The 21,525-nt window shown below is 36.7% G+C and overlaps 1 protein-coding gene across 1 annotated transcript in view; it reads right to left on the reverse strand.

Moving 5' to 3' along the window:
* Positions 1 to 21,525, reverse strand: part of ttc21b (tetratricopeptide repeat domain 21B) — a 114,782-nt gene that overhangs the window by 83,752 nt on the left and 9,505 nt on the right. The window contains exons 2-7 of the mRNA XM_028806373.2: positions 18,645 to 18,774; positions 18,426 to 18,536; positions 14,542 to 14,708; positions 10,414 to 10,536; positions 5,299 to 5,456; positions 2,180 to 2,264 (exon numbers count right to left, since the gene is read on the reverse strand). Of these exons, the coding sequence (XP_028662206.1) occupies positions 2,180 to 2,264; positions 5,299 to 5,456; positions 10,414 to 10,536; positions 14,542 to 14,708; positions 18,426 to 18,536; positions 18,645 to 18,774 (774 nt within the window). The remainder of the gene's footprint in view (positions 1 to 2,179; positions 2,265 to 5,298; positions 5,457 to 10,413; positions 10,537 to 14,541; positions 14,709 to 18,425; positions 18,537 to 18,644; positions 18,775 to 21,525) is intronic.

Here is a 21,525-nt window from a genome sequence, read left to right on the forward strand (position 1 = left end):
AACTGAAACAAATGGATGCAAGGGCAGCATGGTAATGAAGAACTTCAAATAGCTGGGTTTGATTCTGTGGCCCAATCATTATTCTCTTACTTGCATTCTTTATTTCCAGTCAGTTACCTAGCTTGAAATCTAAGTTACAAATAATTCTAGTAGCTTCTAGCTTCTGTCAGTTCAGTAGACAGATTAGGAAAGCATGGAGGGTCATGAGTTCACTGGAAAGGAGTGTGTGGTGCTCCCGATATCTTTGCAATAGGACGAAGGTCCAAATCTTTAGAGTCCTGATGCTTCCCGTCTTGCTATATGTTTGCTGAACTTGTGTGTCAGGTGTTTGGGGAGCTGGAGAAACCCTTGGTTACCACAGTATATTATCTTCATAGAATTAGGTCTTTTATCTTGTTTATGATTACATTTTCCATTAACTCATAATGCACAGAAGTAAAGCTTACTTCTCTATTGTAAACTGGATACATTTTGTAGCCCTTAATATGAGATGAAGCCGCATTTAAACCAGTACTTCTCTCTATTGAAGGTATTACTAGAAAATGCTTAGTAAAGGTATATAAATAATATCTTTCATTTCTTTCAGCATCACAGGTAAAATCTCTTCAAGCCTCAGTGTTTTGATAGACTTCAATAAAATGAGTTCTTGAAACACATATTTCCTTTTGTCTTGAACATTACTGAACATGCTCAAGGCTGATAAGGCTTATAGCAACAGCATGTAGTACAGTTGATTCAACATCTTCCTTTCAAACAAACTTCATATTAGTGTCTTTTTCTGTATTTCCAAGAAAGATTTGCTAACTATCCATAATCATAGCACTTCATTTGTTGCATGTATGTTTGATTATAAAAATTAATAAGTGTTTGACATGTCAGTATTTGGTAATCAGTAGAAAACTACAATCACTAAATCTCTGAATGTCTTCCTTACTAATTTAATCCACAATGATGCTCACAAGTTCCAGGATTTTTTTTGTCATTCTTTTGCATCTTCATTGTTGAATATTATGTTTGACATATAGTGGTATGCCTCCACCTTTCCTGCCTTGTCCATCACTCCTGAAGGATGTATAGCTACTGATATTATGCAGTATTTGTTTTCTTTATTATTATATATAATAATAATAATAATATGATCAATCTTCTTTAGCCATGATTCACTAACTCCAACACTGTCATAGTCCTGAGCCAATACTTTAGCATCTCTGGACAACTAAGGCTTCCTTTTATAGCTGCACTTTGACTCTATTATTGTTTAATTAAGGAAAATATGTAATCTGCCTGTCTTCTTTTTGTCAATGTTATTTTAATCTGTAATTTTAATGCTGCTTTAGTACAAAAGAATATATAAAACTATTGCTTTTATAAATTAGATACAGTCTCTGTCAGTAAACACTAACATGAAGAAAATAAACAAAAAGGTGAGCATTATTTCTATCTGATACTAAGTTCATTTCAATCACTTTTATTTAGCCATTATTCAGTAACTCCAATAATCTCACAGTCCTAAACCAATACATTTCTGAACAATTAAGGCTTCCTTTCATTGCTACTCTTTGATTCTAATGTTGTTTGATTAAGGAGAATGTATAATTTTTCAGTCTTCTTTCAGTCAATGATTCTTTAATCTATAATTTCAATGACTGCTTTAGTACAAATGAATACATTTTTGTAATGTCTCTTAATAATCACTAACAAACAAAAATGCTAGGTAGAAAATTGTATTTCTATCTGGAAGTGGCAACTGACTCCAATGATAAAACAGCAAGGACAGTAAATAACTTTAAAAAGGAGAAACAAAATAAAAAAGCAAGAATCAGTAAAACTGCTAACAAGAGCCAGCACAGAGGAAAAAAGTTATATAATGAGTTGTATAACCATGGATTGGGAAAATACGATCCAAAAGGGGCAGATAAAGACTATAGAGTGCTGTAAGTAGTATCTACAATTTTAAACATTCATCCATGGATTTTTAAACCTGCTTATTAAGAGCAGGGTCATGCGGAAGCTGGAGCCTATCCCAGCAAGCACTGAGCACAAGGCAGGAACAACCCTAGATAGGGCACCTCTCCATGCATTTTTAAATACAACATAAAAAAACAGAGAAATGCAATTAGAGTAGCATGTAAAATACATTTAAAGCAAGCTGTTTCATGACCAAAGGCCAAGAACTTACCTCATCCAGATTTCCTTCTCTACACAGTGAATGAAGTGCTAACATCCTTATTGCATCAAGATTATATCTGTCCATCTGTAAAAGTCTACAATAACAGAAACACATTTAAAAGATTATTTTCTTGATATGTGAAATATTCCTTGCACTACTGTTTCTTCACAGTATCTGTCTTTTAACAAATATGTAAGCAAAGAAAATCATGGTGATGCAAAAAATACTATATTATTTATTGTTTTATATTGGTTACTCAAAATTGATTCAGATAAAAAAAGCTATTTTGAAAATTTCAATTTTTAAAATATAAGACAAACTACCTATGGATCTAGAAAGTAATGTTTTAAAAATATCATTAAATTACAACAATAAGGTCTTAAATTGGAGGTATACTGACACTGGGCCTAACAGTATATGGATTATGGCTTTGAATCCTGGTGGAGGTGCCTTTTATATGGTGTTTTCTTAGTCTATCCATGTTTGCAAAAGGTTCCCCCTGAGACAGTAATTCCTTAATAAATTAAAAAGACATTATGTTACCTTAATTGCTAAATTTAAACTGTTCAAGTGTGAGTGCTACCATGTCCTATGATTGACCACTAAATTTAACACTGCCACCAGCTAACCATACAGTCAGATAAACAAAGCAGAAATGAGAAAGATGAAAGGAATAGAAATAAATTCGAACATTAGAACAATCTAGACGAGAACAGGCCATTCAGCCCAATAAAGCTTGCCAGTCCTATTCACTTAATTCTTATAAAAAAAACATCACCAGTGCCACTATGTCCTTTTTGTAGCCTGGAGACCAAAACTGCACACAGTTCTCCTGATGAGGCCTCACTAGAGCATTATAAAGCTTGAGCAGAACACCCTTAGACTTGTACTCCACACATCAGGGTGCTACAGTATATAACCTGACATTCTGTTAGTCTCCTTAATGGCTTCTGAACACTGTCTGGCAGGTGATAGTGTCGAGTCCACTACGACTCTTAAAACCTTCTCATAAGGTGTACAGTGGAACCTCGGTTCACGACCATAATTCGTTCCAAAACTCTGGTCGTAAACCGATTTGGCCGTGAACCGAAGCAATTTCCCCCATAGGATTGTATATAAATAAAATTAATCCGTTCCAGACCGTACGAACTGTATGTAAATATATATTTTTTTTTTAATTTTTAAGCACAAATATAGTTAATTATACCATAGAATGCACAGCGTAATAGTAAACTAAATGTAAAAACATTGAATAACACTGAGAAAACCTTGAACAACAGAGAAAACTAACACTGCAAGTTTGCGCTATAATGCTAGGAACCGCTCGCTAAAAACACTTTTTTTTAATGAGTTTTAAGCACAGGGGAAAAAAAATGAACATTTGAAAAATCCGTAATTTAATAAACCACCAAGAATAGTAACGTTGCAGGCTACGAACCGATCACTGTAAACAGAACTGAAAACAAAAACAAGCCTTCTCTACCTTATGCGTCCCTCCCTCTCTCGCTCGCTCACACCTGTGTGTGTGTGTGCGTGTGTCTCTCTCTAGCGCGCTCCTGTGTGTGTGTGCACGCCTCTCTCTCCCGCAAGCTCCTGTGTGTGTGTGCGTGCGTCTGTCTCTCTCTCATGCTGCCTGTGTGTGTGCGCGGCTCTCTCTCTCTCTGGCGCTGCCTGTGTGTGTGTGTCTCTCTTTTGCGAGCCTGTAGCGCCTGTGTGTGTGCACGTCTCTCTCGCGCACGCTCCTGTGTGTGTGCGCGTTTGTCTCTCTCGCGCTGCCTGTGTGTGTGTGCGCAGCTCTCTCTCGCGCTGCCTGTGTGTGTGTGCGTCTGTCTCTCTCTTGCGCTGCCTCTGTGTGTGTGTGTGTGTCGCGCTCTCTCACTCTCTCTCTTGCTTGCTGCACAGGAAATGCACAGGGAGAGACTGAACATGTACAAACCGAAAGGGAACCTGGCTTGTTCGTATACCGAGTGTGTGGTCGTGAACCGAGGCAAAAGTTTGGCGAACGTTTTGGTCATAAACCGATTTGTACTTGTACCGAGACGTTTGTGAACCAAGGTTCCACTGTACTTTTGTACAGACTGTACTAGTCTGTACTTTTGATTTTCAGACCTCCCTTTGTATATTCAAACCTAACATTTTTACTTCCTATGTGTAATACCTTATGTTCCCTGACATTAAATTTCATCTGCCACAAATCTGCCCAAGCCTGTATGCTGTCCATGTCCTTCTATAATGATTTAACAGATTCCAAATTATCTGGTATCACCTGCAAACTTAACCAGCTTATTACTTATATTCCTATCTAAATCTTTATATATATTAAAAATAGCAGCGGCCCTAGCACTGACCCCTGTGGAATACCACTCTTAACATCAGCCAATTCTGATAAAGTTCCTTGCACCATAACCCTCTGCTTCCTGTGTCTGAGCCAATTCTGCACCCATCTACAAACATCACCCTGAACTCCCACCTCTTTTAGCTTGATGCCAAAACTCTCATGTGGTACCTTATCAAATGCTTTCTGGAAGTCCAGATAAATATTATCATATGCTCTACTTTGATCGTATCCTTTTGTTGCTTCCTCATGGAATTCCAGTATGTTGGTAAAACATGATCTCCCTCTTCTGAACCCATGCTGACTGTTCAGAAAAACTCCTGTACTTGCCATGTGTTGCTCAATCTTATCCTTAATAATTCCTTCCATTAATTTTCCTGTGATGCACGTTAAGCTTACTGGCATATAGTTGCTTGGATCTGCCCAGTCACCCTTTTTATATGAGAGGATATTTGCCATTTTCCAATCCTTCGCAATCTCCCAAGTGTGCAGTGACTTCATAAAAATATGTGTAAATTATTAATGAGTGGCACATATCTTAAACTGAATTCTATAGATTTTTAAAGGTACCAAAGACACACCCCTTAAAATGTGACTTTAATATTGTGCTCTCATATCAATCAAAATGTATCAATTCATAATTTTAAAGTGATCTTTAATGTAATGAAACAAACTGACTTTACTATTCAGTAATCGAACATGTCTTTAGCTGTACTACCTATGTTTTCTCAACATGTTTGCTTTACAGTTAAAGTCTGCTTTAATCAAAAAGTAATAAAACTGTACAAGAGACCTCTGAGCAGCTTCCAGTGTTTGTTCCCAGTCTTGCAGGTTTAACAGAAGTTTCATTTTTTTAATGAATGCTGGTATAAAGCCAGGGAAACTGACAATGATTTGGTTGACAGTTTCCAGAGATCCAGAAAAATTCTGCCGCAATTCAAAATACTCTGCCTAAAGATGAGAGTTTAGGAGAAAATTAATATTAATTTCATTTCTTTTTAAGAGAAATTGCCAACATAGTTTGAACAATTGAAATGCAATGCAAAGTAGTTATCATATTAAGACACTATATCCTTTAAATTGCATATTTTACACATGCTCTCCCACACTTAACCTTGTAGTAAACAGCATTTGTTGAAAAACATTGCTCAACTTAGGTTATTATATTTCAATAACTTGTTTAATCAAATGATTAATTTGTGTAGTCTCTATTATCTTCATTGAACTAAATTATTCTTTAATTCTTTGTAGATATTCCTTTTAGTTATCATGCTTAATATGACATTGGGTGAAGATATAATTAAATAACTGTCCTTTACACCAAAACAAATCTCTCTTGTATATACAAAAATATGTCTTACATTGTTTAAATGCTTCAGCTTTGGACAAAATACATTCTCCAACCAATTAGACACAGACTCATTCAACTCAGAACCACAGACTACTTAAAACTCTTTTTACTAAGTTAATCAAAGATTTATCACAGATTACACCATACCTGTGAGAAATGCTTACAAAACCAGAGGCCTTGTGTATAAACCCTTGCTTAGATACTAAAATTTTGCTATCACCTGAAATGCAAAAACAGCGTACACACAAACAAGTCTTATTTTTAAAACTGTATGTATGCCTTATAAGTTCCTTTATAAATCTTATATCAACTTAAAACTATGCACTTGTGTATGTAATTTTAGCAACTCTCCATTACCTCTCTCCAATACTATGTATGGCTTAAAAAATGCTTTTTTTTTAATATTCATGATCTAATCACCACATAAATTTAGCCATATTTCCTGCCTTGCGCCTTGTGTTGGCTGGGATTGGCTCCAGCAGACCACCCGTGACCCTGTAGTTAGGATATAGCAGGTTAGATAACGGATGGATGTTCTTAAGTGATGTCTTAATATCAATCCATGGCAAAACAGATTAAATAAAATTTCAGTAAATGTGAATTCGATGTACAGTATTACTGTCTTAAACGGAAGCCAACGTTTGTCTAGTTAACATAAAAAATTTAGAATGTAATTAACCCAAGCCTTATAATTGTGGATTTCAAATGTGACAAACAGTTTCAGCTAAGGTTGCTCCTACATAGTATTTTCATAATTCTTTGTCCAGGACAGCAAAAAAAGTAACAATTGCACACAGGGTTTGTTTCCCTACCTTGACTACAGCAGTATGTGTAAATGGAGAATTTGAAAAATACAATTCACTTTGTATTTTGCCCCAATTTGTGTATTAAAGACAGTGCTTACAATGTTTCATATCAAACTTGTTTTCCCTTAACACTAAGAAACCTAAAATGAACCCAAATACTCAATTTTAATGTATTATATCTGCACCATTTATGGAAAAATACATGCTGTGTTTTTGTCATGCATTTGCAAATACAATGTATTGCTTCTACATTCCTATAGATGCGGCAAAAATGAAAAAAAGAGTTTGTTTTAAATATTGCAGTACTATTTACCTGATTAATGAAAAATAAGGCTTAATCAATTTGAGATATTTTAGGGATGTTATTTGTTGTCTAAATGAGGAGCTCCCTAGATAATTGAACTGACCTTAAAAAAATGTAATTTTTAAATGTGGGGTTTAAGTGCCCGAGCCCAGCTTTAACGCTTCTATCCCCTACCCTAATTCTAACTAGAGCTGGGCAACATATCAAATTTTTGAGTCAATTCAATATTCAATAAAAACCAATACGCATAAGTCAATATTACAATGTTCAGCACTTTTATTTGAGTTTTGACAACTTCTTCTTAATGTTAAATAAAATCCGCAAAGTCTTCACCACTCTGTTCAAATGTGTGTACATTGACATGGCCTATGGCAGTGATGAATGTGGAAAAAAAAAGAACAAGGAACAGAAGAGGAATTGTTTAGAACATGTAGAGTAAATTTTACAGTATGCAAATGGTGTCGTTTTCCTGGGATAACAGTTCAAGCAGTACATCATCTAAAAATGAAACGTGTTACTGCACATGAAAAGGCCATGCAGACAAATGCACAAAGTGCTGTAAGCCCTCATCCTTCCATTTCAACTGCTCCTGTTACAAGCAGGAATATCAACAGCAGCCTTTGTAGTTTTGTGTACGTGTGTATGTAAATTATTCAGTTGTTGTGTATGTGCATTACTGGCCATTTTATTTTCATTTATTCCAATTTAAAATTTGGCTGTTTATCGTCTCGGTACTCTGTGTACTTTTTGTGTTGCCTCTTTAACAAACAGTAGTATGCCACTGGGTGGTATAGTGGGACAGTCACAGTAAGGAGACCAGGATTCATGTCCCGGGTCCTCCCTGTGTGGAGTTTGCATGTTCTCCCTGTGCTTGTGTGGGTTTCCTCTGAGTGCTCCGGTTTCTTCCCACCGTCCAAAGATATGCAGGTTGATTGGACTGGTGTTTCCTAAATTGGCTCTAGTGTGTGATTGGGGTTTGTGTATGGATGTGTGTGTGTTTGCCCTGCGATGGACTGCCGCCCTGTCTAGGGTTTGTTCCTGCCTTGCATCCTGTGCTGGCTGAGGTAGGCTACAGCAGACCCCCACGACCCTGTTCACAATTAAACAGGTTAGAAAATAACTGACTGACTGACTGACAGTTTGCCACCTTGCAAGTTGTGTGTATGTCAATGAGCCAAAGTAAGTATATATAGAGTTAAAAAATACAAAAGTGATCTAAAAGATTAGCTAATGTATATATAATGTTTGTCATGTTTATCTAGTTGTTTCTAGAAAGTGTTCATTCATATCTTTAACATCCTTAAAGTTAGACCCGAACATCACTCAGGCTGTAAAAACAGTACTGAAAGCGTTAGTCCCAAGTGTCACTCGGGCAACTGTATAGACACGTCTTACATAAGTGTTAGACCCAAGGATTACTCGGGCTATAAAAGTGCCAACAGTGCATGTCTTGTGTAAGCGACAGGCCAGAGTGTTACTCAGGCAACAGTGCAGACATGTCTTCTCCTAGCCTCATAATGGCATCTCAGCAGCCCACATGTTGCACACTCTTGATAGTGATAAGAGCAGTGATGACAAAGTGAATCTGTCCTCAAGCAGTAAAATCGAAAGAGATTCTGATGAATCTGAATGTGACACTCGTGTCAGTCGCACATGTGCAGTGTGCTATTCAAAAGCTAATCAGTCTGTAAAGAAAATCCGCAAGGAATCACGCTACTATTGTCCCAACTGTGACGTTGTATTTCACCATGCTTCAAGACATACCACACAAATGACACATTTTGACAGTGTATACAGTATTAGCATTATTTTTTATTATTAGTTTATTATTATTATTATTTGTAGCATTATTATACTCTCTACAGTTCTGACTTTGTACGTTTAGTGTTTTGCATGTTTTACAGAAGTAAGATCAGATTTAATAAATATGTAAACAAAAAATGCAACACTTTTTACATCTTATTTCAAGAAAAAATATAACACTGAGGAGGTTAAATATAGTATGTGGCAGCATTTTTGGATACAGAGGTTTTTTTGTGCTTCATAAGTATAGTGTATATAAGTATAGTGGATAAACATACAGTATTTTAGTGCACATTCTGTTGTTAGGTTTGATTAGTAAGGCTATTTCAAGAATCGGTTGATAACTATTTTAAAACACTTTTAACTTGAGCAGTCTAAAGCACTTTTAAATATATTGTATTTTACTCATTATTTGGTGAGGTTGAACTGTTTCATTGTTGATTTTAGACCATACATACAAATACATGTCAAACTGAAGAACTGGATTTCTTTATATTTAGAAAATAGGCAATAAAAGAATCAGCCTTCTGTGCTCTACTATGTGACTATCTGATAGAAGTCTGTAGAGGAACCATTTTCTCCAAATGTGTTGTAATAGCCCTCCAACGACCCATTACACATAGCCTACTCTTTCTTCTCCCTTGCAGTAGCCTAGACACTGTTGCAGGGTAAGAAGGAATAATGGATAGCACCGGTGTATTCTTCCACAGCCCCAGACAAGGCATGCTCTAACTGGATATATATAGTGCACCTTGTAAAGTGCATGCTGAAGCAGGGCCAAGAATATTCAGAGTTGCCAGTAGGGGACAGGCTATATCTTTGTCCCATGCTTTCTCACATTGGATCCATTCTGCTAAATGTTTCTGTTTTAAGTGCTTATATAAACTGAATGTGCAGCCATTTTAAACTGCTGAAGTCTTTTTGCAAACTTTGCTTTATTAGTTTGTTCAATATCTGATCATTCATATACAAACCAATTCTAGACAACAAACTGAATGTTATAGCCTTTCTTTGGAATGAGCACATTTTTTAATCCTTTGCATTAGCATGTTTTAACTGTATACACCACTAGCTGATCAAACTACAGAGTTTGCTTGACTGCTTAACTGTACCATTTATTAATTAAAAAAATGCAATTTTCATGTTTGAATATCACTTTAAAACATTAATTCAAACTGAATGATTTAATCAGAAAAAAAACGCCCAGCCCTAGGTAAATGCCCACCTGAATCTATCCATCCATCCATTACCCAACCCGCTGAATCCAAACACAGGGTCACGGGGGTCTGCTGGAGCCAATCCCAGCCAACACAGGGCACAAGGCAGAAACCAATCCCAGGCAGGGTGCCAACCCACCGCAGGACACACACAAACACACCCACACACCAAGCACACACTAGGGCCAATTTAGAATTGCCAGTTGGACCACAGTCTTTGGACTATGAGAGGAAACCGGAGCGCCCGGAGGAAACCCACGCAGACACGGGGAGAACATGCAAACTCCACGCAGGGTGGACCCGGGAAGCGAACCCAGGTCCCCAGGTCTCCCAACTGCGAGGCAGCAGCGCTACCCACTGCGCCACCATGCCGCCCCACCTGAATCTAGTGCTATTAAAATAACAATTTTCTTTTAAAAAAGCTCACCTTTCCCATCATAGCAAAAATGTCTATCCCATCTTTCATTCCTTCTTCAAAGTGTCTTATGGCTTTTTTTACATATGCATCTTTACCAGATGTAAGATCAATCCATCCTTTTAAAATTACACCCTGTATTTAGGAGAACAAAAAATGTTCTTTGTGATTTTTACATATCTTCAAAATATAAAACATGACATTATCACCCACTTAAGGTCACACAAGGGTATACATAAAACAAAGAACTATTACAGTTTTACTATTTAATCAATCATTAGGTTAGGCAGTACTTACAAGATATCTACAGTAAGAAAATGAACCTACCAGAAAACAAAGTAGACATGCTTAACCACTGTCATTCAGTTAATATGCAATCTATTAAGTATGAAAAGCAAAGAAAAGCTCTCATAAAAAAGTATAGCAGAAACTGCATCAAAGTGTTATTAAGCAACCTTTACGTGCTCATGTACAGAAAACAAGTACAATTTTGTGGACCGAAAAAGAAATGAGAATGAAAAAATCTTTGTAAAGTAATAAACTTTGTGGGTAAATAAAATAAAAATACAGCAATATTTCCATGTGAAATAATAAAACACATGAATGTTCAACTTAATGAATAATGGGTCTGTGTATAAATAATTAAGTTCAACATATACTTGTGAGCTCTGATCAGTTTTTGCTGTTGTATGGTTAATTTTCACAAGTGTGAAAGTGTCATTTAAGTTCCTATTTCACCACATTGATTCCCCATACAGGCACACCACAGGATAGCATGCTGAACTTCCGCTGTCCTCTTTGTTCACCTCCGATGTCATAAGCAAAACAAAAATGGCTTCAGTTGACCAAAAAAATATGACATACATTACAGACAAAACTTTGACTTTAATTCAGTAGTGCTTAAACAACATCCTTTTCTTTAAAGTCAGAAAAAAACAAGAAGCTGGTCAAAAACTTCAGGAAGTAATAGCAGACCACAATCTCATCTAAATCTTGGAGTTACTATTACTGACAACCCGTTAGTCACAATAAATCTCAGATATTGTAAAGAAGTTCAAACAAGGCCTTGACTTTCGTTAGTCATGATGTTATCCACCTATGCTCACCAACTTCTTTAATCTGATACTCACTGGCTATGTAATATCCTAATGCAGTACTTGCTAAACTCAGAACCTCTTAATAAAGTAATAGTTCTAAGTCTTGAGAAGGAAACAGATTATGGCTGATACACAGCTTCTGTTCTGGACATACTGTATATACATTAACACACACTGCCTTAAAAAAGAGAGAGAGAGGTTAGGAGCACGCACTGATACAGCGCATTGCCGCACCCACCACATGACAAACAAAAGGAAACTGAATTATTGCAGATCAGAACTCCAAGTTACTTTTCACCCCCCTCCATTCTGAAAAACAACAGAGAGCCATTAGCCTTTACACTAGTAAATTAAGTGCAAGTATTTTTTATCTATAGTTCACATGGTCACACAAATGCCAAATAAATGTGTTTGCATAAATATTGTGGATATTTATGTTGCATTCAATGTACAGTGTTTTACTGTCTTTTTTATTTTAGTTGATAGCATTGTATTACTGTGCTCATTGCGGCACTTCTTGTGTGATTTTGGGCTATACAAAAATAAATTGTATTGTATTGTATTGTACTCTTTTAAGGTTGAAACCCAAAAAGGAATTTCATTGTACTGTGTACACAACAAACAACCTTTTAAAACAAAATGTCCTCACTGCAGCATCTTCAGTTTCGTTGGATCAGATATCATTCAAATAGTTAAATCTTTTCCAAATTTCCATTCCTGTTTATAAGTAAATCCACAGAAACATAAATTTTATTGTGTAGTTTCCTCCAACTAGCACAACAGTTAGTGGTGCTGCCTTACTGATTTGGAATCATTGGTGCTAATCTTAGTTCAAACTACGAGTGAAGTGTGAATTATGCATATTCTCCCTTTGTCTGCATGTTTTTGTCTATGGCCACTAAGTTTTCCTCTCAAATCCCAGAAATGTGCAGGTCAGGTGGACTAATGTTTCTGAAATCGTCTCATATGGCTGTTTGCACCTTTGCCTAAGATTGGTCACTACCTTGTCCTCCTTTGTCTCTGTCCCAGAATTTGATCTGTGGATGAGGTCATCAGCACAACTCTTGAAACGCAAACGAGTGAATTTTGGGTTACAAAGAGGCAAAATGATCTCACAGATCAGTATGGGAACCTCTCATCCCCCTGCAGATGGTACATATTCTAAAGTATGAATAGTGTGTTTCCATGTGGGCGATTATCAACCTGAGCTTAATCTCAGCCCGATCACTTTTACACTTACTGCTAGATGTTTTATTACAATGACAATCACCAAACAGCCTTAAACGTTCTACTCTGAGCAAATCACACTACCATTTGTCTTCAGTCTGGGAATTCAGTCTGTGGCTGTTACTGGCCAAGTGTCACGTCTGGAATTGGTTCTTCCTTTGTCTGGGAAGTAGGTTAAGAGCACTGTGGATGTCGCTGTTAGCACCACTCCAGTAAAACTTCTGGATTACAAAGACATACTCAGAAGTTTTGCACCACACAGAGAAATAGGAGAACCTTCTATCCCACTTGTGGATGGTTGCAGTCTCTGAGCACTCTCCCAGTCCTCTGTTCCTACATGCAACACTGAATTTTTGCATTTTATCCCGAGTCACAGCACCATTTATTTCAGTCCAAGAATTTACTCTGTGACGACTTCTGGCCAAATGCTGTATCCAAGAAGTAAAGCAGTGGCCTTTTGATTACGCACATCGCACACAGCAATGAGAGAACCTTCCATTCTCTGCAGATAGCACATCCTCTAAGCAGCATTCGGTGTACTTCTATATGTGTGACGTCAGGCTGAGTTCTCTCCCAGCCCTCCACTACCACGTGTACCAGTGTATAATTACACTGATGATGCCACTTCACTGTCCTAAACCACTATTCACAAACTAGAATATACAAGTTAATAAAATGAATGAATAAGTGAATATTCTTCCTAACACAGTATACAGTACAAACAGTATATTGTATGGACTACTCATCTTTGCCCTCAGTGATAGTGTTTTAACTACAATAAAAACATTTCTTTGAATCAGATTCTAGACAAATGGACAATTTTACATTTTTCACTTTTTCCAGGACATAGCTTAATCTCAGCCCGATCACTTTTACACTTACTGCTAGATGTTTTATTACAATGACAATCACCAAACAGCCTTAAACGTTCTACTCCGAGCAAATCACACTACCATTTGTCTTCAGTCTGGGAATTCAGTCTGTGGCTGTTACTGGCCAAGTGTCACGTCTGGAATTGGTTCTTCCTTTGTCTGGGAAGTAGGTTAAGAGCACTGTGGATGTCGCTGTTAGCACCACTCCAGTAAAACTTCTGGATTACAAAGACATACTCAGAAGTTTTGCACCACACAGAGAAATAGGAGAACCTTCTATCCCACTTGTGGATGGTTGCAGTCTCTGAGCACTCTCCCAGTCCTCTGTTCCTACATGCAACACTGAATTTTTGCATTTTATCCCGAGTCAAAGCACCATTTATTTCAGTCCAAGAATTTACTCTGTGACGACTGCTGGCCAAATGCTGTATCCAAGAAGTAAAGCAGTGGCCTTTTGATTACGCACATTGCACACAGCAATGAGAGAACCTTCCATTCTCTGCAGATAGCACATCCTCTAAGCAGCATTCGGTGTACTTCTATATGTGTGACGTCAGGCTGAGTTCTCTCCCAGCCCTCCACTACCACGTGTACCAGTGTATAATTACACTGATGATGCCACTTCACTGTCCTAAACCACTATTCACAAACTAGAATATACAAGTTAATAAAATGAATGAATAAGTGAATATTCTTCCTAACACAGTATACAGTACAAACAGTATATTGTATGGACTACTCATCTTTGCCCTCAGTGATAGTGTTTTAACTACAATAAAAACATTTCTTTGAATCAGATTCTAGACAAATGGACAATTTTACATTTTTCACTTTTTCCAGGACATAGCCATATGACATCGTGAAAAAAGAAATTTATTTCTATTTGTGTGAAATTTTTCTACTGTTGCTATTTAAATTTTCCTTTTAACAAAACTGTGCTTCACCTCCTTTGTTCCATTGGATATTTTTATCATCCTCTCCACATATTCTCGAGCTTTTTCATTACGGCCAAGGTGCCACAAGAACAAACTTGCAAAATAAAGTGCCTTTGGACCTGCAGTTTTACGGTCTTCCTTTAGTTTTGCATCCAATTCCTGAATGGCCTCTCTATCTGATAAATAAAAAAAATGTAAATTTATCACATATTTTTAAAACATCTTTTTTCATTTCATTTAACAGTCTGATACAATGCAGTCTACAAAAAATTATAAATTTCCACAGCTTACAATGATAACATAAGGAAGTCTATCTCGAATAGAGTGAAGAAACTAAAATCACAAGTAATTTTGCCAAAGACATTATTTCACAAAACATATTGTACTAGAAAGTATAATGACAGTCAGAAGCAAAAATGGTTAATGCACAACAATGTCATAATACTAACTGAATGATCCAAGAGAAAGTTGTCAAAAAGAAAAACAATATTTTCTAAAAAACCTTTTCTTGAACTTTAATTATTGCTCAGTGCAATGTTTAATTTAATAGGTAATTCAAGCATATTCAACTTAAATGAAAAGTACATAGCACAAAGGTAGTGGTAATATACTAGTGTAAGAAAATTGGATTTCTTACTAGATTATTAGTTTTACCATTTTTATTGGACAAGTAATTTTAGTAATGTGCCAACAGGCTACTAAATTGTTTCACTGTAACAACTCAACAAAAATCCCAATGCTACTTTTAGTAAAGAACCTTAATAAATTTCTCCTTAGAAGGTAGATCAGCTGGATAGGTGGCATGACAACAGGAAGCAAGACAGAAAACAAGGTTTGTTGTTTTCTTAGCTGCATGAGGTGACTCTCTTTACTTTTGTTTTTTTTTGTTTTTGTTCTTTATTTCGCCTTATACAATTTCTTGTAGTAGGAATTTGTTAGTTTTCACATACCCCTTGGGGTCAGAGCGCAGGGTCAGCCATTGTACAGCGCCCCTGGAGCAATTACAGGTTAAGGGTCTTGCTCAAGGGCCCAGCAGAGTAGGATCTCTTTTGGCAGTGATGGGGATTCGAACCAGCAACCTTCGGGATACCAGTGCAGATCCTTAGCCTCAGAGCCACCACTCCGCCCATTTTACTTTTAATCATAGTGTTAATGTAAATATACTGCTATGACAGCTGCATTTAACACCTCAGCACCTGAAGGCAGCAGCTCTCCCCTTCCTTGTGTTTGCAGGTTTGCTTATACAATAATCCCTTAACTCTATGCACTAGGACTTGCTCCGCCCATATGCAAATGGTTACAGGATTTTCTCACCAACCGCCCCCAGTCTGTCAGGAGGGGCAAACACACATACTCCACCCTTACCCTGAGCACTAGTGTGCCGCAAGGATGTGTACTAAGTCCCCGTCTCTATGCACTCTTCACTCATGACTGTCAACCCATCCACCAATCAAACATTATTGTTAAATCTGCGGATGATACGACTGTCATTGGGCTTGTAACAGACAACAATGAAGCTTCATATAGGGAAGAGGTTCAGAATCTGACAGCATGGTACAACACCAACAACCTGGTCTTAAATACCAAAAAACTTATTCTGGACTTTAGGACCACTAAAAAGACCAATCAATGCAGATGCTGTGGACAGAGTTTCCAGCTTTAAGTTTCTAGGAGTCACCATCTCAGAGGACCTGTCCTGGGCTAACAACAACTTGGCTATAATAGGCAAAGCACAACAACGCTTCTATTTTCTCAGGAAGCTAAGGAGATCTGACCTCCCTCAGATGCTGCTGATTAAGTTCTATAGATGCACTATAGAGAGCATCTTAACTAACTGCATAATGGCTTGGTACAACAGCTGCATCAAGGCTGCTAAAGAAGCCCTGCAGCGGGTCGTAAAAACAGCAGAGGCCATTATTGGGACTGAACTGCCATCACTCAAACTCTTGTATAAGACTCGCTGTGTGAGATGGGCAAAAAACATTTTCAAGGACAAAACTCATCCTGGAAATTCTTTGTTTGAGCTCTTCCCGTTAGGCAGACGCTTTAGGTCAATCGGTGTACGCACAAACAGACTAAAAAATAGCTTTTTCCCATCTGCCATAAACTTTCTGAACTCTGAATCTCCTCAGTCCGAGATCATTTTTAATTGAACATGTGCAATAAGCTATATTGGTAATGTGCAATATACTAATGGAATACAATATATAATATGTAATGTACTATTCATTAATAGGTGCAATAACAATTTATGCTGCTGTACTTTGAGCAATAATAATTTGCTCTGATTACTTGATCACTTAACACTGTATACGACATATTTGGAATTATCTGACTTTTCTTAAAATGCACCTTGGGGCTGTCACAAAAAGTAATTTCGTTGTGTTACACAATCACAATAAAGTGCTTGAACTTGAACTATTCCTGCTGCATTGATGCTTACATTTTAAATAGGAGCTGATGCAGCTTTTGCCTTTCAAGAAACTAATGCTGTGATAGCGATACCAATGTAGTTCTGTGATTCTGGGAGACTAGTATGGCAAGAAACGTAATGAAGCAATAAACACCTGAACATTGTTTAAATATTTGGTTTGATTCACATTCTTTGTAATGTCAGTTGTGCATTTTCTAATGTATTTTTTCCTTCCACAGAACTGACCTAAATTTGCACCAGCTCTCTCTTTTAGTGCATGCTGATTTTCAGTAAGCTTCAACTCTTAACCCTGTTCTCTTAATTGGATAATTGCGCTTTACCTATTTCTGACCTTCCTTTGAGCAGAAAGCATGATCATGTGACAAGCTAAGTAATCCATCCATCCATCCATCCATCCATCCATTTTCCAACCCGCTGAATCTGAACACAGGGTCACGGGGGTCTGCTGGAGCCAATCCCAGCCAACACAGGGCAGAAGGCAGGAACCAATCCCGGGCAGGGTGCCAGCCCACCGCAGGACACACACAAATCACACCCACACACCAAGCACACACTAGGGCCAATTTAGAATCGCCAATCCACCTAACCTGCATGTCTTTGGACTCTGGGAGGAAACCGGAGCGCCCGGAGGAAACCCACGCAGACACGGGGAGGACCCAGGGAGCGAACCCAGGTCCCCAGGTCTCCCAACTGCGAGGCAGCAGCGCTACCCACTGTGCCACCGTGCCGCCAAGCTAAGTAATCATTTAATGTAATTCTTTGACTAGTCAATTTTTTTGCTGTGAACCAGAATTCGGTTTTAAACACTGCCATGAAAATGACTTTCTCACTCTTTCTATTACTGCAAGTTTTGACATTGCATGTTTTCAGGTTTCCAACCATAATTGTGTATTACATAAAGAGCACCTGAGAAAACATTTTTTTAAAAACAAAGTCATCAAACACCAACTGGTATTGTGTAAAAATGAATGCCCTTTACACTTTATATCCCACTGTTCTTCTACTTATATATAAAAGATCTTGATAAAAATGTACACAACAAGCTGGTTAAACTGCAATAACAAATAAGTGATTGACAGCCATATAGGTGGTTGGCTGTACCTTTGACTTTAAGTGTTTTATAACAAGAATTAATTTGTTAAAGTACTATTGACATATGCATGTTTTCTTTTGACTGGATCAATATATTGCTTGTTTAAGTTTTGGCATTTTTAATAAAAAGAAGTTGAATTGTTCCTATACACTGATTAATTTGCCAGTAGAGGCAAAGGGAGAATCTGCAAAATCTACACAGACAAGGTTCAGGTGTGGGACTGAAACCCAGGATGCAGTGTACGTGATACTAATCCAAAAACATATTTTTAATTTAAATTACTTGGTAGGCTAACAAAAGCACATTTATTTACAAACTTGTTTACAACAAAATATACAATGTTTATTGAAGAAGCAAAACACTTACCAATATCAGAGCTTTTCTTGTGAGTATAAATTAGAGCTATTAAAGTACACAGTGAAACTTCTCCTCTAATTTCAATGGCTTCAAGTTCTCGTAGTGCCTCTTGAATCCTGTCTTCATAACAATATAACATCAAATTTATTCTAATAAATTATGTTCCAGACACAAACAATAAATGATTAATAAGGCAGAGATATTTTTAAAAAAATAAAACACAATTACCTTCCATTAAAATTCCATACGCCCGGAAAAATGAAAGAACTTGATCATTCCCATATTTCTTCAGTCTCTCATTAGCAGCATTTTGTACGTGATGAAAATATCTTTGATGGCAGTAATAATTTATTAACGCCTAGAAAAACATTTAAAATGATGAATAAAAAAATTCTTTTAAATATAAATATATGCCTTCAGTACTGGCACTCATTCACTGCTGCATTTACAATACAATACAATACAATTTATTTTTGTAAAGCCCAAAATCACACAAGAAGTGCTGCAATGGGCTTTAACAGGGCCTGCCTCTTGCCAGCCCTCCAGCCTTGACTCTCTAAGAAGACAAGGAAAAACTCCTAATATGGAAAAAAATGGAAGAAACCTTGGGAAAGGCAGTTCAAAAAGAGACCCCTTTCCAGGTAGGTTGGGCATGCAGTAGGTGTCAAAAAGAAGGGGGTCAATATAATACAATACACAGAACAATTCCTCAATACAGTATAAAAATAAAAATGGCAGTGCCCTTTTATGACAATTGGTAAAGCAATACATTTAAAATAAGTAGTTTTTTTTTTGTTATAGTTTTAAGCTTCACAGACTTGAAACTTTCTCTTATTTTATTTCAGTATACCCCCATTGGAGTGTTTGCATTTTGTTATTTTTGTGTGGTGACTATGACCTCCAACAGACTGTTGTGTCAAAGCAGATGGAATTGGGGAAAAGCCTTTGTAGCTGCAGGAATCATCTTCTCTACAGAGAATACATTGATAAATTTATGTTGTTTGCCTACAGAAATATACCTTTCAGAATGCGACTGACAATTTGGTCAATGATACTTGGAACTAGGACTTAAAACCACCCTATATGTACATTATATTAATATATTAAGTATATGTCCAAAGCACCTCCAGTATTGTCAAGCTCCTCACACTGTCACTTAAGAGCCTAGTAACCTTATACAAAAATCTCAATGCAGCCACTTGTACAGCTATCAGTCATGTACAGTTTGTAACAATATAGGAGGATGATGATGATGATTTTGTCTGACTGGTAAATCAACAGCTTTGTCTACAGACCACAGCCTGGTATAACATTTGTAAATCCCCTGCCACTGCACCGATTTATTAATGTCCTCTGGGTGTCTCCCATGTGAAGAATACAAAACACAGCTTTCACTGAAAGAAGACCCAGAGGCAGACCTATTACACACTGGAAGAGTTATATCTCTCATTTGTCCTATAAGCTTCTGGGTATTCTCTAGGAAGGGTTAAGGAAAGTTGAAAGGAAAAGGAAGGCTTAGTCACCCCCTACACACGTTCACACACACACACAAACCTTGGTGTATATAAATATTTTTCATATAATGTATATTTCATGTTGCTTCTCTCTTTATATTTCAACATTGTTTTATGTTTATGTTGCACTCCTTTTCTTCATACTGTACTTGTAATTATTTTATAGTACTCTAGTCTGATAATGTCAATGTCAACTTTATTTATATAGCACATTTAAAACAACATAGGAATGCTGTGGCCAAAGTGCTTTACAATAATAGAATTTAAGAAAAACATTCAATTAACATGAATAACATAAATAGAAATAAAATAAATGCTCATAAGTAAAAACCAAATGATATTGAATAAACTATATATAAGAACTTAAGTATTATTTCTATTATTACAAAGAGCTCAATTATTGCAAACTTGATCAAAATAAGACAAAGAAAATAAACAGCACATATAAATAAGTATGTGTCATGCAAAAAAACTACAGGCTTGTACTAATATAATTACAAAACATTTATAAGTGAATTGTACTACTCAGGCTTCTAAAAACATCTCATCTCATTTTTAATTTATTTTTCCTATTAAGAGAGTAAAAACATTTTGCTAAAAATGATTACATTACATTTCTTTCAAGTATCATTTGTTACAACATCTTTCTTTAGACTTTAGATATCCAGTCTATATTAGGCCTGGGTAAAAATATTGATTTTCTGATTTATCGTTATTTTTCGTTTGAGCAATTCGGTAATTGATTCTTAAAGTCTCAAGATCAATCTTGAGAATCTCTACGCTGCTCAATTACTATAGGTAGATTTTGGCTTGTCTTCATTTTTGGTGTCCAATCCAGTAGATGGTGCTAATGCGCCTGTTAAGGCTTCTATGGAAAAAGCACTTTACTACTTTGCATAAAATGGTGTGTCCTCTTTAACTGAAATCAGCATCTTAGACACTTAAATCAGATGTGTTTTCTTACAACAGATTCAAACAGTGTGTTGGTAAAGAACAACTTGATACAAGCAAAGCTGTATTTAATCTGTGCAGCTCGGAAGTTAATTATTGTTGTAACGCAACAAATTTGAGAAGTCATTTATCCCGATGTCACCCAAAAAGTTTGTCTCAGTCGACATCCAAAGGAGTAGAGCATAAACAGTCTGCACTAGATTAGGTGTTTAGCTCCAAGCTTCCATTTAAATTGTTTTGTGCCCATAAAATTACAGAATCTATAGCAGTTATTATCTGTAAAGATAAGAGACCCTACGAGGCACCTCACTTGGAAAAACAAACGGGCAGTTGTTGAAATTTTCAAAGCAGCTTGTGATACAAAAGTGAGCGTGTGCACAAAGCAGCCGACTTGAAGTAGCTCCAAAATAGCGTCGTTATCAGTAACAATGGCCTGTTCTTTTTATGTTCCACTCATACAATGCTGCTGTCAACAAGCATCAGCTCTAAATCCTCATTTTAAAATGTTCCTTTTTGTCAGAGGAATGTTAGCACACGTTTTTGAGACTGATTAATGTGACTGCTATAAGTGAGCAACTGAAAATATGTGTAACTTGCAGAATTATAGAAAGACACGAGTCTTCCCACTGCATCTTTAATTTTGA

Source organism: Erpetoichthys calabaricus, chromosome 8 (genome assembly GCF_900747795.2).
Source record: "Erpetoichthys calabaricus chromosome 8, fErpCal1.3, whole genome shotgun sequence".
Classification (NCBI taxonomy): Eukaryota; Metazoa; Chordata; class Cladistia; order Polypteriformes; family Polypteridae; genus Erpetoichthys; species Erpetoichthys calabaricus.